Source organism: Phyllobates terribilis, unplaced genomic scaffold (genome assembly GCF_046119375.1).
Source record: "Phyllobates terribilis strain yellow unplaced genomic scaffold, ASM4611937v1 Scaffold_4__5_contigs__length_816908805, whole genome shotgun sequence".
NCBI lineage: Eukaryota > Metazoa > Chordata > Amphibia > Anura > Dendrobatidae > Phyllobates > Phyllobates terribilis.
Window position 1 is genome coordinate 237,219,734 of NW_027362764.1, and position 18,119 is coordinate 237,237,852.

Here is an 18,119-nt window from a genome sequence, read left to right on the forward strand (position 1 = left end):
TTCTCTTTCTGCCTGACAATACTCTGCACTGCTAGTTCAGGAACTCTCCCTGACCTGTACTTAGCTTCACTTCTGACTTGAATACTTTTCACTTGCAGGGGCACTTCTGTCAGATGCAGAACACACACACCACCTTTCTCTTCGGCTCCAGACAGACAGTAAACAACTTCCCCACAATCCCCCTGGTTCTTTGCTAAAACACTCCCCTTCTCCTGTGATTGTGTTAACCCCTCTAGTTGCTGGATGCATCTGGAGCACAGCACTTCCTGTCTCATGTGCTTGTGTTACTTCTAATAGTTGCTGAATGCTTTTAAAGCAACAGCACTACTTCTTCATGTCACATATAGAACATCAGAGGATCAGGAATTTTAAGTTCCTTTCACAATGATCAGCACATATACACTTTCAATTTGTCAGTAAAATATATACATCTATTTCAGTTATATTTGATGCATTCCTTAATGGACAAGGATGTTTTTTAGAAGAATAAACAAAGGCATGCATCCCTTCTGACACCCCAAAAGATCCTGCAGAGGCTGCTCCAGACTCTGTGCATGGATCCACAAGTTATGTCTATTCTGTTTGGAAGTCAACAGGGCAACTGAAGGTTGTGATTGGCTCTGACAGTCTGGTGACCAGAAGAGCGTGTCATCAAAGAAACATCCAATGGCGCCCTATTCCAATCACACGACTACTTCAGCCAATCGCAAGCATCAGACGTCCTGTAGACTTCTAAACATAGTAGACAGCTTTGTAGTGGCTTGCCTGGATCCACGGCAGTACTGGAACCGGAAAGGGAGTATGTTTTGTTTAGTGTTTTAAAAACATTTGTGCTTAAAAAAATATGACGACCTCTTTAAACAAAACATATAATTTTCTTCAAAGTTATTGAGTCATCTGAAATCCTTTTTTTTCTTTAAACCAAATTTTGTTACACATATTATAAGAATCTTGAAATCTTGCAGTTTTCACTCTGAACACTAAGCCTAATATTAAGAGGACAATTCCTTTTCTACATGGATCACTTTTCTGTTGAGTTTTCATTATGATACAAGGGAAGATTACAATTAAAGGTATCATATCACAAGATCACACCATTCACAATATGTGATGGACATAGCTCACCTTCCCCGTCTCTACACAACGACCACCGTACAGGTAAAAAATAATGCCTAGAAAACTCTGCAGCAGAAGTGAATAAGCAGTCTGCAGACTATCATTGTCTATAGTCTGTGTGACTTCTGTTAAACACATCTCTGAATACCGTTAAGGGCTGATCAGGTAAAACCCGCACTAGGCTATGTGCACACGTTGAGTATTTGCAGCAGATTTTTTCTGCACTAATAACCAGTGTCTTAGCATAAAAATATGTGTGCAAAATACATAAGTTTTTGCACCATTTTTACGTGCATTTTTGATGCATTTTTCTGAGCGCTATTTTTCCATTCACTGGATGGGTGAAAAACGCTGAAAGAATTGACATCCTGCAGATTTGAAAGAAATGCTTTCATGGCTAAAATCTGCAAGGAACAAATAAGCATCAGGTGCATGAGATTTTAGATATCGCATTCATTTTACTGACATTGTAAAACACTAAATAAAAATGCGCAGGGATAAATGTAGCACAAAAACAACATGTGAACAAGCCCCAAGATTGTACCTTTGTGATAACTTGCAAAAAACTACTGTATTTAAATGAGACTACTCACATAATCACTACTTAGGCTGGGGCTACATGGCCACTTACCATGAACAAAGTTTGCTAGGTGTCGTTGCTTCATTGCAGCGCAATACTAGTGGATGGGATCTCATTACAATCAATCTAATCTAATAATGTTGGATTTCTTGCAATTTTCTTGTCACGGTCGCAGTACCTCGAGGTCGCAATGTGACTCCATTCACTTGTATTGTGCTGCGATGTATCAGCGATATATAGCAAACTTTGATTATGTGACTGCTGTCGCACCCAAAGTCGCCGCGTAGCCCAGTCCGCGTAGTCCCGGTCGAAACCATTACTGAGGACCTCCAGACACGTTAGTATACATTATTATGAATAGCATTGACATTATAGGTTTAGTTGTCTACTAATTCACTGCCCTAATTTAAGACTATTGTGATGTTATATTTTAGGACATTCCACAAAATAAACTTTATATTGCAAGCCTGATAACATTTTAGTTTTCCATGAGAATTAATTGCGTTTTCCCAGTTCTTCTTTGGTCTCGGAGAGCAATTATATTCTACCATTCTTAACAATAAAATATGCAAAGTAGAGAGAACAAGTAAGTTATCCCATCCATATATAAAAAAAAATCGAACATTAAAAATAAACAGATCTATTAATTACTTTACTTGATGAGCAGGAAAATTAAACCCAGCACTAATATTCACCATCTTCCACAGGACTGATTGCTGTTTGCACAATAATAAACCTGGTTAATATGGAAATAAATAGCAGAGATGATGGCATTAGCAGCAGCGTCCCATCTGTGTAGTGTTCCTTTTATGTTCCTACTATTATCTTTTATCACAAAGTAAGTATGATTGGCAGAAGTTTTCCATTAAGGACAAGGATGACTGCTGCTAAGACATTCTCTATTACCTTCTCTACTACTATGGGAAATTGTTGAACAAATGAAATAATTATATAAGTGCTGTCAAAAACACTTTTACTTTTTAAATAATGGTTCTGCAAACCATTCGGGCTTAGAAGGCAAGTCTTATTGGCCAGCTCAATTACCCTAGAAGAATTCACATTATCATTACTCATAGAAATATTATGTTCTTGCAGTCTTTCATTTAGAGATTTAGAGTATTAAAGGGAATCTGTCACCAGGATTTTGCTACCCCATCTGAGAACATCATAATGTAGATGCAGAGACCCTGATTGCAGCAATGTATCACTTACTGGGCTGCTTGCTGCAGTTTTGATATAATCACAGTTTTATCTGCTGTATATCAATCAGTTCTCTAAATGTTAAGCTCGGTATAATCCCACCCACACCACTGATTGGCAGCTTTCTGTGTACACTGTGCATAGGCAGAAAGCTTCCAATCAGTGGTGGGGGCGGAATTATACTTAGCTTATGAGTATAGAGGTCTACATATCAGCAGGTTTATTAGCAGTGTTGAGCGAGTATGTTCTATTAACCCTTTCAGCGAGTATGCTCGGGCCGAGCACCGAGTATTTACAGCTGCTCGGTGATATGGTTGAATCGCTCCCGTGTGCATGATTTGCAACTGTTTGACAGTTTTAATACATGTGAGGAATGTCTATTTCTTACACATTCCTCACCTATAATAAAGCTGTCAAACAGTTGCAAATCATGCACACAGGAGCGATTCAACCATATCACCGAGCAGCTATAAATACTCGGAGCTTGGCCGGAGCATACTCGGACAGAACATACTCGCTCAACACTATTTATTAGTCCTCAAATGATAAGATCTTCTCCATAAAACATTGACTATATGAAAACTGCAGCAAGTAGCGCAGTAAGTGATACATTGCTGGAATCAGAGTCTCTGTCTCTACTTTGTGCTGCTCATAGATAAGTAGCAAAAACCTGGTGACAGACTGACTTTAAGGATAACTGTTGATTAATCGTTATCTGTTAAAATTGCGTAAGTTATGAAAACATAAAAAGTAACTAATTTTCCTAGTAAGCAATCAAAGTTCAGATTTTCTTTTCTGATCTCAAGTCAAGATGAGATATGGTCTGTGGCTGATTGTTAGTGGTGGACATAAGGCAGTTTTTGCACATACAAGCCTATTGCATTTACCTAAACATGTTGTTAACATACACATCCTAAATTCTTTGCTATACACTATAATGGTCAGATGTTTGACTTACTGTCTCCATAACAGCGCAGAGGGTTAATAGTCAGCTTGGCTTCTGATGATGACCGATATGTATCTCCAACCACTACTTGAGTCACTGGTAGATGATCTTTGTAAGACAAAATGCCATCATCCTTTCTCCTGTAACAGAAATGAGATATTATTTCTGATATTTAGCTTAAATATGATAAAGATCCATTGCTTATATATCTAAAAGATTATTTTATCTAAGTAGATAAAAAACCCCAAAAAACAAAATGACCATATACCCTTTAGTAAGTAAATATGTAAATCGTAATAGTACATGTAAATAAAAAAGGCACTTAGTTAACATTATTTTATTAAAAAAAGCGTAAAAGCCATCCCACCATGACAAGGTGTACCCAATCGGGACGGTACTATTCTGTCTCTAGTATTAAAACCTTACCTTGTGTCAGCTGACCTTAATGTAGATAAGGGCAGGGCAAGGGCCCAACTGTTCCGACACAGATAGGTAACTGAACAGTTTGACCCCTGTGCTGATTTGCCATTATCTACATTGTGTCACGCTAGGTGAGGGAAGGACCAAGTGTACAAAGATTGGAAAAGGGGGGAAGCCCAACAACAAGGGAAAGGGAGAGTGGAGACTCCTAGGCAGATCTTACAACACCCTGACTCCCCTCCGTCCCTAAATAGGTTCTGCACCTATCGCCGAGTAGGATACCTAATCCCTAACTGACCCTAGAGCTAGGTCCTAGGTAGGGTCGGGAAGAGGTGAGCACTAGTCAACCCACACTGCAACTAAAGACAAACAAGGAAAACAGACAAGGGTATACACTTAGCTTTGAGAAGACACCAGAGAGAAGATGACAACAATCGACCAAGAAACTACAAGAAGAAACTAGCTGACTGCTAGACTTCCAGTCCTGAGCAGTGGAAAATAGTTCTATCACCGGTGACTCTCTAGAGACACTGAAGGTTTTTAAATATCAAGTAAGGACGTGTCAATTATCAGCAGAAGGTGGAGAGCACTGCTGTGTTCTAGAGAGAGAAGGATACCACTACACTACAGAGATGAAAGGATCAAGAAGGTGTCTGCAAAGCCAAGCACAGCAACCTTCTACAGCCAGATCCAGAATGACTGTCTGCCAAACGTGATGCACCCGTGACACATAGAGATCGGCTGACACAAGGTAAAGTTTTAATACTAGAGACAGGATAGGACTGTCCCAATTGGGTACACCTTGCCATGGTGGGATGGCTTTCATGCTTTTTTTTCAAATAAATTAGTGTTAATTAATTACAATATGTTATCTACATGTACTATTATGATTCACTTTTTTTATTTACTATAGGGTATATGCTCATTTTGATTTTTTTCTTGGGGTTTGTCTGTGAAATAGCAACAGTGTTTATGTGCTCTTACCCATTGCACCTATACCAACTTATGCTTCTGCTCTTTGTTTTTTTTGTTTTATCTAAATAGATGTAAAATGATATACTGGAAAATTCTTAATATATATTTATGGCTGTTGTGGCTGTTTGTTTGACCCAAAGCTCCAAATCTCTTGCAAAGACCTAAATTAATAAGACAACTTGCTGGCAGGTTGTAATAAGCACAAGAAGTTCCTTGCAGTTGAGATTTAAGATGCTATTCTGTTCATGAGAATATGGTGCAGAAGCAATATGAAGGCAATATGAAAACCTTTATTGACTCAACATAATTTTGTCAAATGCCAGCACAAGTAAAGTTTTCTGTTGCGGGGACTATGCTGGAGAACACCCGTCTCAAAGATTCCCAGGAAGAGCGGATTATCTTTGGTTTAGTGAAAGAGTCAACTCTAAATTATGATGTTTTGACTTATTTTGCATTTCAAGCTTGCAAGATAAAATTAAATGCATGCAAGATTACATTGAAAATTGTATACCATACGTTTAGCATACAATTGTGTGAAAACTGTATTCTACGGAGTATTACATTTTTTATTAATTAGGTCAAAATTGAGCAGTTTTTGTCTTATTTTATTCCAGCTGCTCCCCGGAGTATTCCATTTTTTTTCTAAATCTGCCACATCATTCAAGAGATATTGGTCTCTTCGTTTAGTTCTGATTTTTATGGCCTTTACAAAGCGGGCGATGCTCACAGAGTAAGTATGCAGAGCAACACCCCTTTGGTAAAAATAAATTCAGCACTAAATACAATGGCCCATATCTGTGGAACCTTATATTGGATTTACCGCCCCCCCCCCCAAAAAAAACCAACAACTAAATACTCAGGGGAGTAGCGGGAGTAAAGTAAGAGCCAAAACTGGCCTGGTCTTCTTTAAAAATATTAATCATTAAAAGGAACCTGTCACCCCCTGGGAGATATCAGACCTCTACTATGGCCATACAGGTTCTAGAAAAGTAAATCGATACATACCTGTCTGGCCCATAGCAGAGGTCTGATTGCAGAAAAATCTGTTTTTATAAACTCGGTTTTGCGCAGGGTTGGCGCGCCCTGGATGCCAAGCAATCCCCGCCTATGTGCTTATTATTCCCTGAAATCCCAGCCTATATGCTTAGTTATCATGTTCCCCCCCTTCCCTGCACGTCACAGAGCCCTGTGATGTGCACTGTTCTCCCTGACTTCCGCGCATGCACAAAGCACCGCTCACATAGAGCATGCTTTGCTTCATTCCGGCCCCGTCTGCCTGTGCACTGTGCTGCAGGGTTCTATTGTGCAGGCGCCAGGGAGTCACTGTCACTTCCTGGCGCCTGCACAATAGAAACCTGCGGCGCAGAGCACAGGCAGACAGGGCCGGGATGAAGCAAAGCGTGCTCTATGTGAGCGGTGCTTTGTGCATGCCTGGGAAGTCAGAGAGCACAGTGCAGGAAAGGGGGGGGGGGATATGATAACTAAGCATATAGGTGGGGATTTTTAGGGAATAATAAACAGATAGGCGGGGATTTCTTGGCGTCCGGGGGACGCCAAGCCTGTGCAACACAGAGTTTGTAAAAACAGATTTCTCTGCAATCAAACCTCTACTATGGTCCATACAGGTATGTATAGATTTACTTTTCTATACCCTGTATGTCCATAGTAGAGGTCTGATATCGCCCAGGGGGTGACTGATTCCCTTTAAATTAGTATTTATTAAAAATACTTATTTTTTTTTAATTATTTTACTTTACTACAACTAAGACAGAACGTTACTAAGACCAATAAAACCATTGTAATAATATATTATTAGCAAATATATTGCCTCCCAATATTCTTCACTGTTGTGTTACTTCTGTGATAGTGGTAATCCTGTCAGCAGTCTGGCTTATAAGTACAAATATTCAGTCTAGGTTACCCTCACAAAAGTCACAATCGACTTTTTCAATTAACTGCTGCCTGTTTTAGAAAACTCAAATACACTATTAGTGAATTTATAGGTAAATGGAGTCTATCAGCACAAAATGAGAGTTCAAACCAAGCACAGGTGCTTGGTGCACCCTTAGAGTGACCAAACTGTTCAGAGCACCTTTCCATCTATTTTGTTTTTTTTTCTATCTCTGCCTTTCTTTGGCTTCTATGAATCAAGAAAAAGATAATGGAAAATTAAGCAGGTGCGAAGGGGAACTAAATGGTTTGGCCGTGTCAAGGGTGCACTGAGGGCCTTGACACTCAGTGTACCTTTAAAGTGGCCAAACAGTTCTTTTCACCTTTCCACCCTCTGCTTTCATTACTCACAGAAAATTCTGGACAATAGCTAAACTAAAGTGGCGATAAAGAGTATGGAACAACAGCATATTCATTTTTAAGAAAAGAATGTAATACTCCATATATCCTGTTTGGCACTATAGGGAAATGATGCATTTTATGCTACAGATTACAGCTAGTTGTTGAGGGTTACAAGATACAGACACTCTACAATCAGCTTATCATTATGGGAACTTTAAATGAAAAGGGGTTATAAAAAGAAGAGAATCCCAATTATTGTGAGTGTCCTGCATGCCATAACAAAAAAACAAATTGTGTCTTTTAACAAGGCTTAATTATAAAGACCTTCTCCAGTGTGTCCAAGGATTCCAATGACATGGAGTAGAATTTACACTTTATTAAAATGATGATAATAAATGGTATAGTCATTATTCTAACCCCAAAATAGAAGAACTATGTAAGCACTCTTTTATTTAGAAATAATTTGCTTACTCATTTGTTCTGCTTCATCTGGATGATGAAGCGCTAAACTGCTGGTTTAATAAGCACGGGCTTTTAAAGGTCGGAGGTTTAAATTAAGGACTTGAGCTTGCAGTGAAATCTGCCCATGCAAACAGCTGCATTTTAGTGTTTTCATTCGCAAATGACTCAAACATCCATTTTTACAACATTTTAAATGCTTTGCCATTCATCAGAAATAATTATTTACAGCTTAATGCCTAAGAAATTGTAAGCACATTTCCGCTAATGGCAAAGCAACAAAGTAATTAACTGATGTTTTTCCTCTAAAAAAACCCAGTCTGCCATAAAGCAAGAAAAATACAGATACTTATCAATTTCCTCTGCTTGTAGAAATAGGCATATGTCTGTTGCTATTATTTTATTGCCAATTAGATCATTTTTTTCAAGCCTCCATTCGGGAAACAGACGACCTTGCTAAAAAAGTAGCTGTTAGTACAGTCTCATTCAACTGTTAAGGCTCGCTTGTGCGAAACGCCTACTCCTTCATTTTAATTCACGTGCAGAAGTTCTAAGTTGCAGTTGTCTCAATTTCCTTAAAACAGTTTTATTCATCTGTAAATATGCATGGATGACTAATTTATAATAAAAAAGTAAAATATGATTGTCTTATTTTTCAGTGGTGCAGCAGTCACATCCAGATCCTGGTGACGAGGGGGTTAAAATGATTTTCCCCTGGTAATATAAATAGCATATGGTAGGAAGGGGATATTGTCAATCAAATGCTAAGTCACGCATGTATCAATTATAAGAGAATAAAAAATGAGGGTTTACGAACACCACTGTATTACAGTCTACAGTATACTTTCAGTGGGGTCCTACTAGACCTCAATATACACTTCCAATTTCATTGAAGTTTAATAAAAAAAGGAAGCAATTTTTGAGCAAATTTCCCAAGTGATAAGTCCCTTCAGAAATTTTCCAAGTAAGTTGGAAACTTAGGGTACATTCACACAAATAATGGAAAATCTGCAGCAGATTACTAGAGCTGCCAAACAGATGTGATTTTAACAAATCCCATCTATACGCTGCAGAAAAATATCTCCATGTAATACATAAAGGGAAACACATGGCACATCTGCCACAAAATCCACAAGTCAAAAATGCTAATTAATTTGCAGCAAAATCAACAGCTTCTTTTTTTATGCCCCTTGAGGATGCAGTGTTAGTGTTTGTATCTGGTGAGGGGTTGTCTGGTAGCCTATTGTCAATAGCAGAACGGTGAGGTTGAGACACCCGGTACTTATGCTGATCTGTTGTTCCCGGTTGGATGTGCTATTTTCTGAGTGGAAAAGGACAGCTACATCAACTGCATAGTGGCCGCGGCTGGATAATTCACATCCGACCCTATTCTAATGAATATTGGTGGATCTGCAGGAACCTGCTGACTGACAGCTTTCTGACTTATATATGTAAGGTGTTACTGTCATGAAATAACCAGTTTTTTTTCCATTTCACCTATCAGTGGTTTTAGTATCATGACTGATAGACTGTGTTCATATTTTACGGTCTCTTTGTGGTTTGTTTGTGGCAAAAGCACGAAGTTTTACTATGATTTCCAAAATTTACTACTGCAGATCTAGGAATAAGTGATTGCAATGCGGTACATTAAAGTTATGAGTAAAGTAAAGAGTTTACACTGGTGAAGATAATAAATGAAATAATTTGTTAAAGTTGAAATATGTTTTATTTGGATATTTTAAAGGATGCAACTTAAAGGGAATGACATAATTAGATGGCAGATATAGGGTTAATCTGCAGGATAATAGCGTTAGAAAGGTGCCTGGACACCGTACTCAAAGTGTGGCTTCTGGGAGAATATTAACTTTAATCCTTTGGCTAGTGTCACAGTTCACAGCACTGAGAACAGCGGTTGTAAGCAAGGACCCGGCCCTTGGACCAACAGCTGGCTCAGCACTGATGCACTGCAGAGCAGGCTGTCAGTGTAAGTCCAGGGCATGCTCTGCAGTTGTAATGACCGGAGGTCCGAGAGAGATCCAGTGAGTCGCAAACTGAGACAGAGACAGAAATAAACAACACTTTCTTTACTAAAACAGGGATTAGACTAAAATTCAGTATTGCATGAATCAGTCTCAGGTTCTACCTGGGACACTGTCTCTACTAACTACACACAATCAGCAAAAGCTGAAATCAATGTGCCAATCTCAAGGTTTCCAGTTTATGTGAATTATACTAAAGATCTGGAACAATTTTACCTAAACACAGTGTCAGTCTAGTGTGGGTGTTCTATAGGGACCCCTGAGATGGCACACTGAGTACAATCCTACCACTATTAACAATAACAATGCATGAAACTACACCAATTGCTCTTATACCACTAGTATAGGGATACCCGGGTATCTTAAAGTTACGGTACCGTTAACCTCAGATGTGGTCTATCACAGGCCTGTGAATCGCGGTCGCTGCAGCTAGTCCCGGAAAACTTTGGCGCCAAATAAAAAGCAACGTTTACAAAAACAGCAAAGGTTCCTTGTCTTGTTGGCCGATGCCGAGCCCACACGCCGGGAACTTTAGTCCTGTAGCCTCAGGTTAAGGTCCAGGAAGAACTCTTCACCAGGCTTGTCAGTATCCTCTCAATGTGAATGGCACCGGACCCCGTCTCTCCTCTGGCAGTCAGTCACTGTTTTCCAGACCACCGACCATGCGCTCCGTCACAGAGATGATATCCTCAGTCTCTTCCCTCTCACTCGACACTTAGCTCGTTCAGCATAAAGTCTCTAGTCCACTCAGCATGGACTTCCACAAAACTCCAAAGAGCCACACAGCTTTCCCCAGCTCAGCACTCATTCTTAAGCAAGGACACAGCTTCACCGGGGCCAGGGGTTAACAACCCCCACAGGAAAGCTTGTAGAGAGAGAGTCTTGTTGAAGTTCAGTCCATACAGTTCTCCTCAGAATCTGCTCTCAGCGTCTCACACAGCAGACACCCTCAGAACATACAGGGTCTCCTGATCTGCCACTGCTCTGAGCTCAGCCAGACAAAACCCACAGGGTCCTAATGCTCTCCTGCTGCTATCACAGTTCACACTCTCACACAGTGACGACAGTCATGCCAGGAGGACAGAATTACTGAAAGCTGACGGCTCCCAGGAGGAAATGCTTACCTAGGATTATAGTTGTTCCAAACGTTACAGTAGCATCTATGCCCTAGTTCTCGAGGTAGATCAAATGCTATCTGCCACTAAAAAAACACCGGTAGGTGCCATAGGCTGGGATTCATGAACTTCTGGTTATGTCTATGCTTTACCACACTCTTTCCTTTGATTTTGCAACTCGTGTCTTTCTGACATTGTTACATTTTATCCTCATATATTAGAAATCAGCCAGCTCGCCAGTCCTGCATTCATACATCTCCACCCAGGACTTGACACCCCGCCATTGCCAGGTGCCAACACGTGTGAGAGGAAAAATATTTTTCGCTCTTTGGGTGTGTAGTAAAATCCTATAATACTTTATTTCAGATCATTAAAAAAGAAAACAAGTGCTGGATAAGCCTTCATAAGAGCACAAGTGCTCTTAACCCAGAGAGCCAAATCGATTTTTCTTCTTACATTTTATCCACTTTACCCTTTACTGCCACCTGATTAACTGAAAATCATTAAGTACATTTTTTTATGATAGAGCGAAAAGTAAGAAAGTGATAAAGTTTGTGTATCAAAAGCAAAAAGAAAAAAAAAAACTTCTATTACCCTTATTGGACAGATTTTCTTGTTTTATAAAATGATTTAATAATACTAAATCCCAACGCTCGCAGTAACTACGGTGAGATAGTTATTTTTTTTCTGTATATATATCTAACTCTGGAAAAATATCCTATACTGTGGTGATCAATTTTATGCTTTAATTTACAGTAAAAGTGATATACACACACAAAAGCACACAAAAGCACACATTGTCAGCTTTAGTAATATATATGTAAATTGGATATGCAGTGAGGTAATGGCTAACGAACAAAGACCCTCCAGGAGTACTCAATCATGTAGATGGCAGCTCTGACAGGAGTACTGTAGTGTGGAGAGCGCAGCCATTATATATTTAGGAGACGTTGTGTCTAAACAGGCCGTTTTTCCAGCATTTGCTGTATTGCGTTAATTTATGATGGTGGGCGAATAGCTTTGCGTTTGTCATTTTCGATATTATTTTATTATTATCTCTTCCTAAACCCCATTGATTACAATGCTATAATCAGTCTACAGCTCAGTGCTGTTTGGAGGCTCCTCCATAGGAAAATTCTCGCAGCTAGAACTAAATTGGTATGCTAGGTTGCAAGTTATAGAAGTTATCCGGGAGCAGGAAAAAAATCTACACTTTTAAACATCATTTAACGCCGACCCATGAAAAATCACAGTGTAAAGGATGATCCTGAACCCTGATCGGAAGGTTGTGCTGCTGCTTTACTCCTTCGAAATTTAGTTCCTCAGTGTGCACTTAAAGGCAAGAAATCAAAAAATTCTTCTCTTTATTCTTCTCTGCTTGTCTTCCCCCCCCGACAATCAACTATATATTGATGAGACTAACTGTCCTGGGACCTGAGAACATCAACGCACAGAACTGGCATTAGTAGTGGCACCGGTAGTTTGCCACCTGCCTCTTGTTGGTGTTGGACTGCATGCAATCCTCCGATCGCAAGACGCTTACAATATTACTATGTTCAATGTATTGCAAAAAGTGTCACTAGAAAATATATAGAAATCCGGTACTCCAGAATAAAGTGAATGAAGATAAATTGTATTACATATGGTCCATCTTGGTGTGTTAACATGACATTTCGGTCTGAACGACCTTTATCAAACAAACACCTAGGTGTAGAAGACCGCCTGTAAGGAAAACGGGGCAAGGAAAGAGGGAGACTACCACTCTCTCCTTACTGGCGGTCCTCCACACTTAGATGTTTGTTTGATAAAGGTCGTTCTGACCGAAACGTCACATTAACACACCAAGATGGACCATATGTAATAATATTTGTCTTCATTCACTTTATTCTGGAGTGCTGGATTCCCATATATTTTCTATTACTACGGGGTTGGACCTTATCCGAGCACCCGAAAAGGAAACCAGGAGTGCCGTATTTCTGACTACATAAAAAGTGTCACTGATACTTCAATGTCTATAAATCCCGGAAAACAAAAATTCAATGAATAAAGGATTAAATATCCATAAAACTTAACTTTTTTTACTGCCACATATAGGGCAGACACATGTAATTCATTTCCCCCTCTCTTTTTTCACAGGATATGCCTAATCTCAATTAACAAAATACATTTTAGTTAACAAATTTATTTTATTAATTTTAGTGAATTTCTGTGAACAAAGCCACATCTTATAAGAAGTATGATAATGCAGTAAATACCGTAAACTTGTTTTTTTATCAATGTAAATGGTGAAACCCCTCGTCTACATGGACAAGGTCCACCCCTTACAATTATTCTTAGATTAGTTTAATTTAAGCGATAAAATCGAAGAGAAAATTAATGCACGCAAAATCATTATCATTAGAAGTTATCAATATGAATAAACGCATTTAATCTCATCTCCAGGGGTCGAAATCATCTTCTGTCTGTGCATCGATAAATTAATATATCTGTTCTTTGCACAACCAAATAGAAAAATCTTTTATTTTTCTAAAATGATAATTATAGTGGTTATCTAGGCATATAATTTCCTTTGGATAGGTTATCAATACCAGATTGGTGGGGGCTTGATGCCGGAGTTAATAACAGTTGATCAGTGGAAATGCTGGACGTTGGACCAACATATATTCAATATTGATTACCTATCCTAATAAAAGCTCATCAATATTTTATGTCCAGACAATTCCTTGCATAGTCCAGCAAAATCTTTGATCAATAAGGGGTATAATAAAAAGTATAAAGATAAGTGTATGACAATACTTACCATTGTCTTTGGTCAGCATCACAGTTACAGTGGAATCTGCTGTCACTGCAGTTCCTATCAATTCCACATGAACATTTCTGAATGCCAGGTCCAGAATCTCCCCAATAATAATGTTTTTCATTTCCTTTCCCGACCCACCATGTGTAAGGATTTCCATCTGGAAAGATAAAAAAAAATTCAATATTAACGGTGATTTACATAAATGGGACTAAGAATTCATAAGTAGACAAGAAAACAAATACATTATACCAATTTAACATCTCATAATGAACTGACAAGTGACATTAGGGGAAATGATATACTTTGGAAAATCATGACTGTACATACAGTTATATGAAAAAGTTTGGGCACCCCTATTAATCTTAAGCTTAATGTTTTATAAAAATTGGTGTTTTTGCAACAGCTATTTCAGTTTGATATATGTAATAACTTTTGGGCACAGTAATGTTTCTGCCTTGAAATGAGGTTTATTGTACTAACAGAAAATGTGCAATCTGCATTCAAACAAAATTTGACAGGTGCATAAGTATGGGCACCTCACCAGAAAAGTGACATTAATATTTAGTAGATCCTCCTTTTGCAAAAATAACAGCCTCTAGTCACTTCCTGTAGCTTTTAATGAGTTCCTGGATCCTGGATGAAGGTATTTTTGACCATTCCTCTTTACAAAACAATTCCAGTTCAGTTAAGTTTGATGGTCGCCGAGCATGGACAGCCCTCTTCAAATGATCCCACAGATGTTCAATGATATTCAGGTCTGGGGACTGGGATGGCCATTCCAGAACATTGTAATTGTTCCTCTGCATGAATGCCTGAGTAGATTTGGAGTGGTGTTTTGGATCATTGTCTTGCTGAAAGATCCATCCCCTGCGTAACTTCAACTTTATCACTGATTCTTGAACATTATTGTCAAGAATCTGCTGATACTGAGTGGAATCCATGCGTCCCTCAACTTTAACAAGATTCCCGGTGCCGGCATTGGCCACACAGCCCCAAAGCATGATGGAACCTCCACCAAATTTTACTGTGGGTAGCAGGTGTTTTTCTTGGAATGCTGTGTTTTTTTGCTGCCATGCATAATGCCTTTTTGTATGACCAAACAACTCAATCTTGGTTTCATCAGTCCACAGGACCTTCTTCCAAAAAGAAATTGGCTTCTCCAAATGTGCTTTTGCATACCTCAGCCGACTCTGTTTGTGGCGTGCTTGCAGAAACTGCTTCTTTCTCATCAATCTCCAATACAGCTTCTCCTTGTGCAAAGTGCGTTGTCTAGTTGACCGATGCACAGTGACACCATCTGCAGCAAGTTGATGCTGCAGCTCTCTGGAGGTGGTCTGAGGATTGTCCTTGACTGATCTCACCATTCTTCTTCTCTGCCTTTCTGATGTTTTTCTTTGCCTGCCACTTCTGGCCTTAACAAGAACTGTCCCTGTGTTCTTCCATTTCCTTACTATGTTCCTCACAGTGGAAACTGACAGGTTAAATCTCTGAGACAGCTTTTTGTATCCTTCCCCTGAACAACTATGTTGAATAATCTTTGTTTTCAGATCATTTGACAGTTGTTTTGAGGAGCCCATGATGCCACTCTTCAGAGGAGATTCAAACATGAGAACAACTTGCAAGTGGCCACTTTAAGTAGCTTTTCTCATGATTGCATACACCTGGCTATGAAGTTCAAAGCTCAATGAGGTTACAAAACCAAAAAAAGTGCTTTAGTACGTCAGTAAAAAGTAGGTAGGAGTATTTAAAACAAGAAAATGATAAGGGTGCCCATACTTATGCACCTGTCAAATTTTGTTTGAATGCAGATTGCACATTTTCTGTTAGTACAATAAACCTCATTTCAAGGCAGAAACATTACTGTGTCCAACAGTTATTACATATATCAAACTGAAATAGCTGTTGCAAAAACACCAATTTTTATAAAACATTAAGCTTAAGATTAATAGGGGTGCCCAAACTTTTTCATATAACTGTATGTACAGGGTCTGATTGGCTGATCAGAGTATTTGCGGCTCTTTTGTAGGGCCCAAACTCTGACACAACAAAAAGTCCAGAAGTAAACTACCCAACTTGGAGCCAATCACCTGACAGTTACTGAATGGGCTTTTATTGGGAACCTCACTCCAACAATGAATTTCTAATCCTGATAAAAAAAAAATAATAAAGTATACTTATAGTGCTCAGCATAAATGAGTACACCGCCTTTGAAAAGTAAGATTTTAATCAGTATCTCAAGGAACACAAGAACAATTTCCAAAACTTTGACAAGGCTGAGTCTCATAGAACATTTTTTGGTTTAGATCAGGAGACACACTTGGCTACTGAAAGACTTTCACCCCTTTCGTCTTCAGAAACACAACAGATCTATGTTTTGGATTATTGTCGTGTTAGAAAAGTGTACATGTTCTAAGGACACGGAGTGATGGTAGCATCTTCCCAACATGAAAATGATCCAAAACACACATCTGTTTAATTTCTGAAGAAGAAACTGATTCACTATCTCCTGATCTGCACCCAATCAAACTCCTATGGGGAATTCTGAAAAGACAAGTTGAGCATCACTTTCCATTCCTCATTCAGTTCCTTCCAATGTCCAGGTGCTAAAATAGGTCATTCTTGAATAATGTAAAAAGATAGATGTTGCAATATGTCACCAACTTGTAAATTGCATGGCTAGAACACTTGGTGCTGTCCTAGATGTCATTGTTTCAAATGTGGGGTGTATTCATGTTTGCATCAACTAATTTGAGTAAAACTGAAGATTTTGTAATGAAAGTTATGCAACAATAAGGCTGCGAAAGTCTTGAAACAGCTCACTGGCTTTACCCATCATGAGATGTTTCTTGTGTTGCACCTTGGTAATGAGACACCTTTTATAGGTCATCAGTTGAACCAACTGATATTATTTTTCATGAAGTGACAGGATTGCTTTGTAATTACTGATAGATTACAGATGGTGTCATGACTTTCCATGGCATTTTGTACCTCTCTTCATGTGTTCAGTACTTTTTCCCTGTATCATTTCTCATTTTTACACATAATTTATGGACATGTATAGTTTTATTTCTTTGCCTATGTGGATTGAATGGATTGTTACTGACATCTGGTGAGAATTTCATGTCAATAGCACCTTTAGAAATATATTTTTTTAAAAAAATTGGTGACGTGTTTAATACTTATTTCACCCACTGGTATATGCATATATATGTTAAATGTAATGTCTTTGCAGGGTAGCCAGATTGTTTTACATATCAGCCAAGGTTAAAGTATGTATAGTATACTATATAAATCTTCCGGGAGTAACTAATTTTCATTTCACTGCTGTCTAATAAAGCGTTCTAAGTATGCATATTGTCTGCTTTTAAAGTTCTCCTGACTTCTCATTGATTCAAAGTTATAACAATAGAGATAAATGACTAAACACCTTTCTGGCATTCAATAAATGCTTTAAATGAATTACGGTTTGGCAGGCAATGCTTTAAAGAGAACTTTTCATCATTTTCATGCTGCCCTAAACTAGACCAGTATAAAATAGTGACAAGCTTCATGATTACAGCAAAAAAGGGCAGCAGTGTTTACCTGCCCTGATCTTCAAAACCAAATGCACTACCAGGGTGAAGCACACCCACATAAAGATGGCGGCTACACAGGTGCAAAATACTGATGAGACTACCACTAACAACCTACCATTTCATGGAGGGGATGACTGCTTAGTATTTGAATTGCACACAAAATGGCTAGTATAGGGTGCTGTTCACACTAGGGTAGTGCACAGTATCCGGCTTACAGCCTATTAGTTACGCCCATACTATTAGATTAGGCGGGCTGCCCGGTACTATCCAAGTGCACCCCATGGGAACAGACACCCCAGTTTACAATGCCCGCACTGATGGGCCTGGCTCAAACAATATATGAGGTATTAGTTGATATTTTGGCCAAAATACGTAAGCTCGTATCTCGCGACAAGGGTCCTCATGCTTACAAAAGATGCCATCAGATAAGATATGATTTGAAGGTCTCCCATTTCGTTGGCCACATATCAACTAGACCAGGTCCGGTGAATCGATTAGCACCATGTCTAGTGGTCACCAACTACCCACATTGCCCTTGGACCAGGGTCCTGTGAATATTTTTGCTCAATTTTACCAGCAATGTCATGTTAATAAAAGTTATA

The 18,119-nt window shown here is 38.9% G+C and overlaps 1 protein-coding gene across 1 annotated transcript in view; it reads right to left on the minus strand.

Annotated features, from left to right (window-relative positions):
* CNTNAP2 (contactin associated protein 2) overlaps positions 1-18,119 on the minus strand; it is a 3,253,420-nt gene that overhangs the window by 351,807 nt on the left and 2,883,494 nt on the right. Inside the window, exons 14-15 of the mRNA XM_073678177.1 lie at positions 13,943-14,099; positions 3,855-3,982 (exon numbers count right to left, since the gene is read on the minus strand). Coding sequence (XP_073534278.1) covers positions 3,855-3,982; positions 13,943-14,099 — 285 coding nt within the window. The remainder of the gene's footprint in view (positions 1-3,854; positions 3,983-13,942; positions 14,100-18,119) is intronic.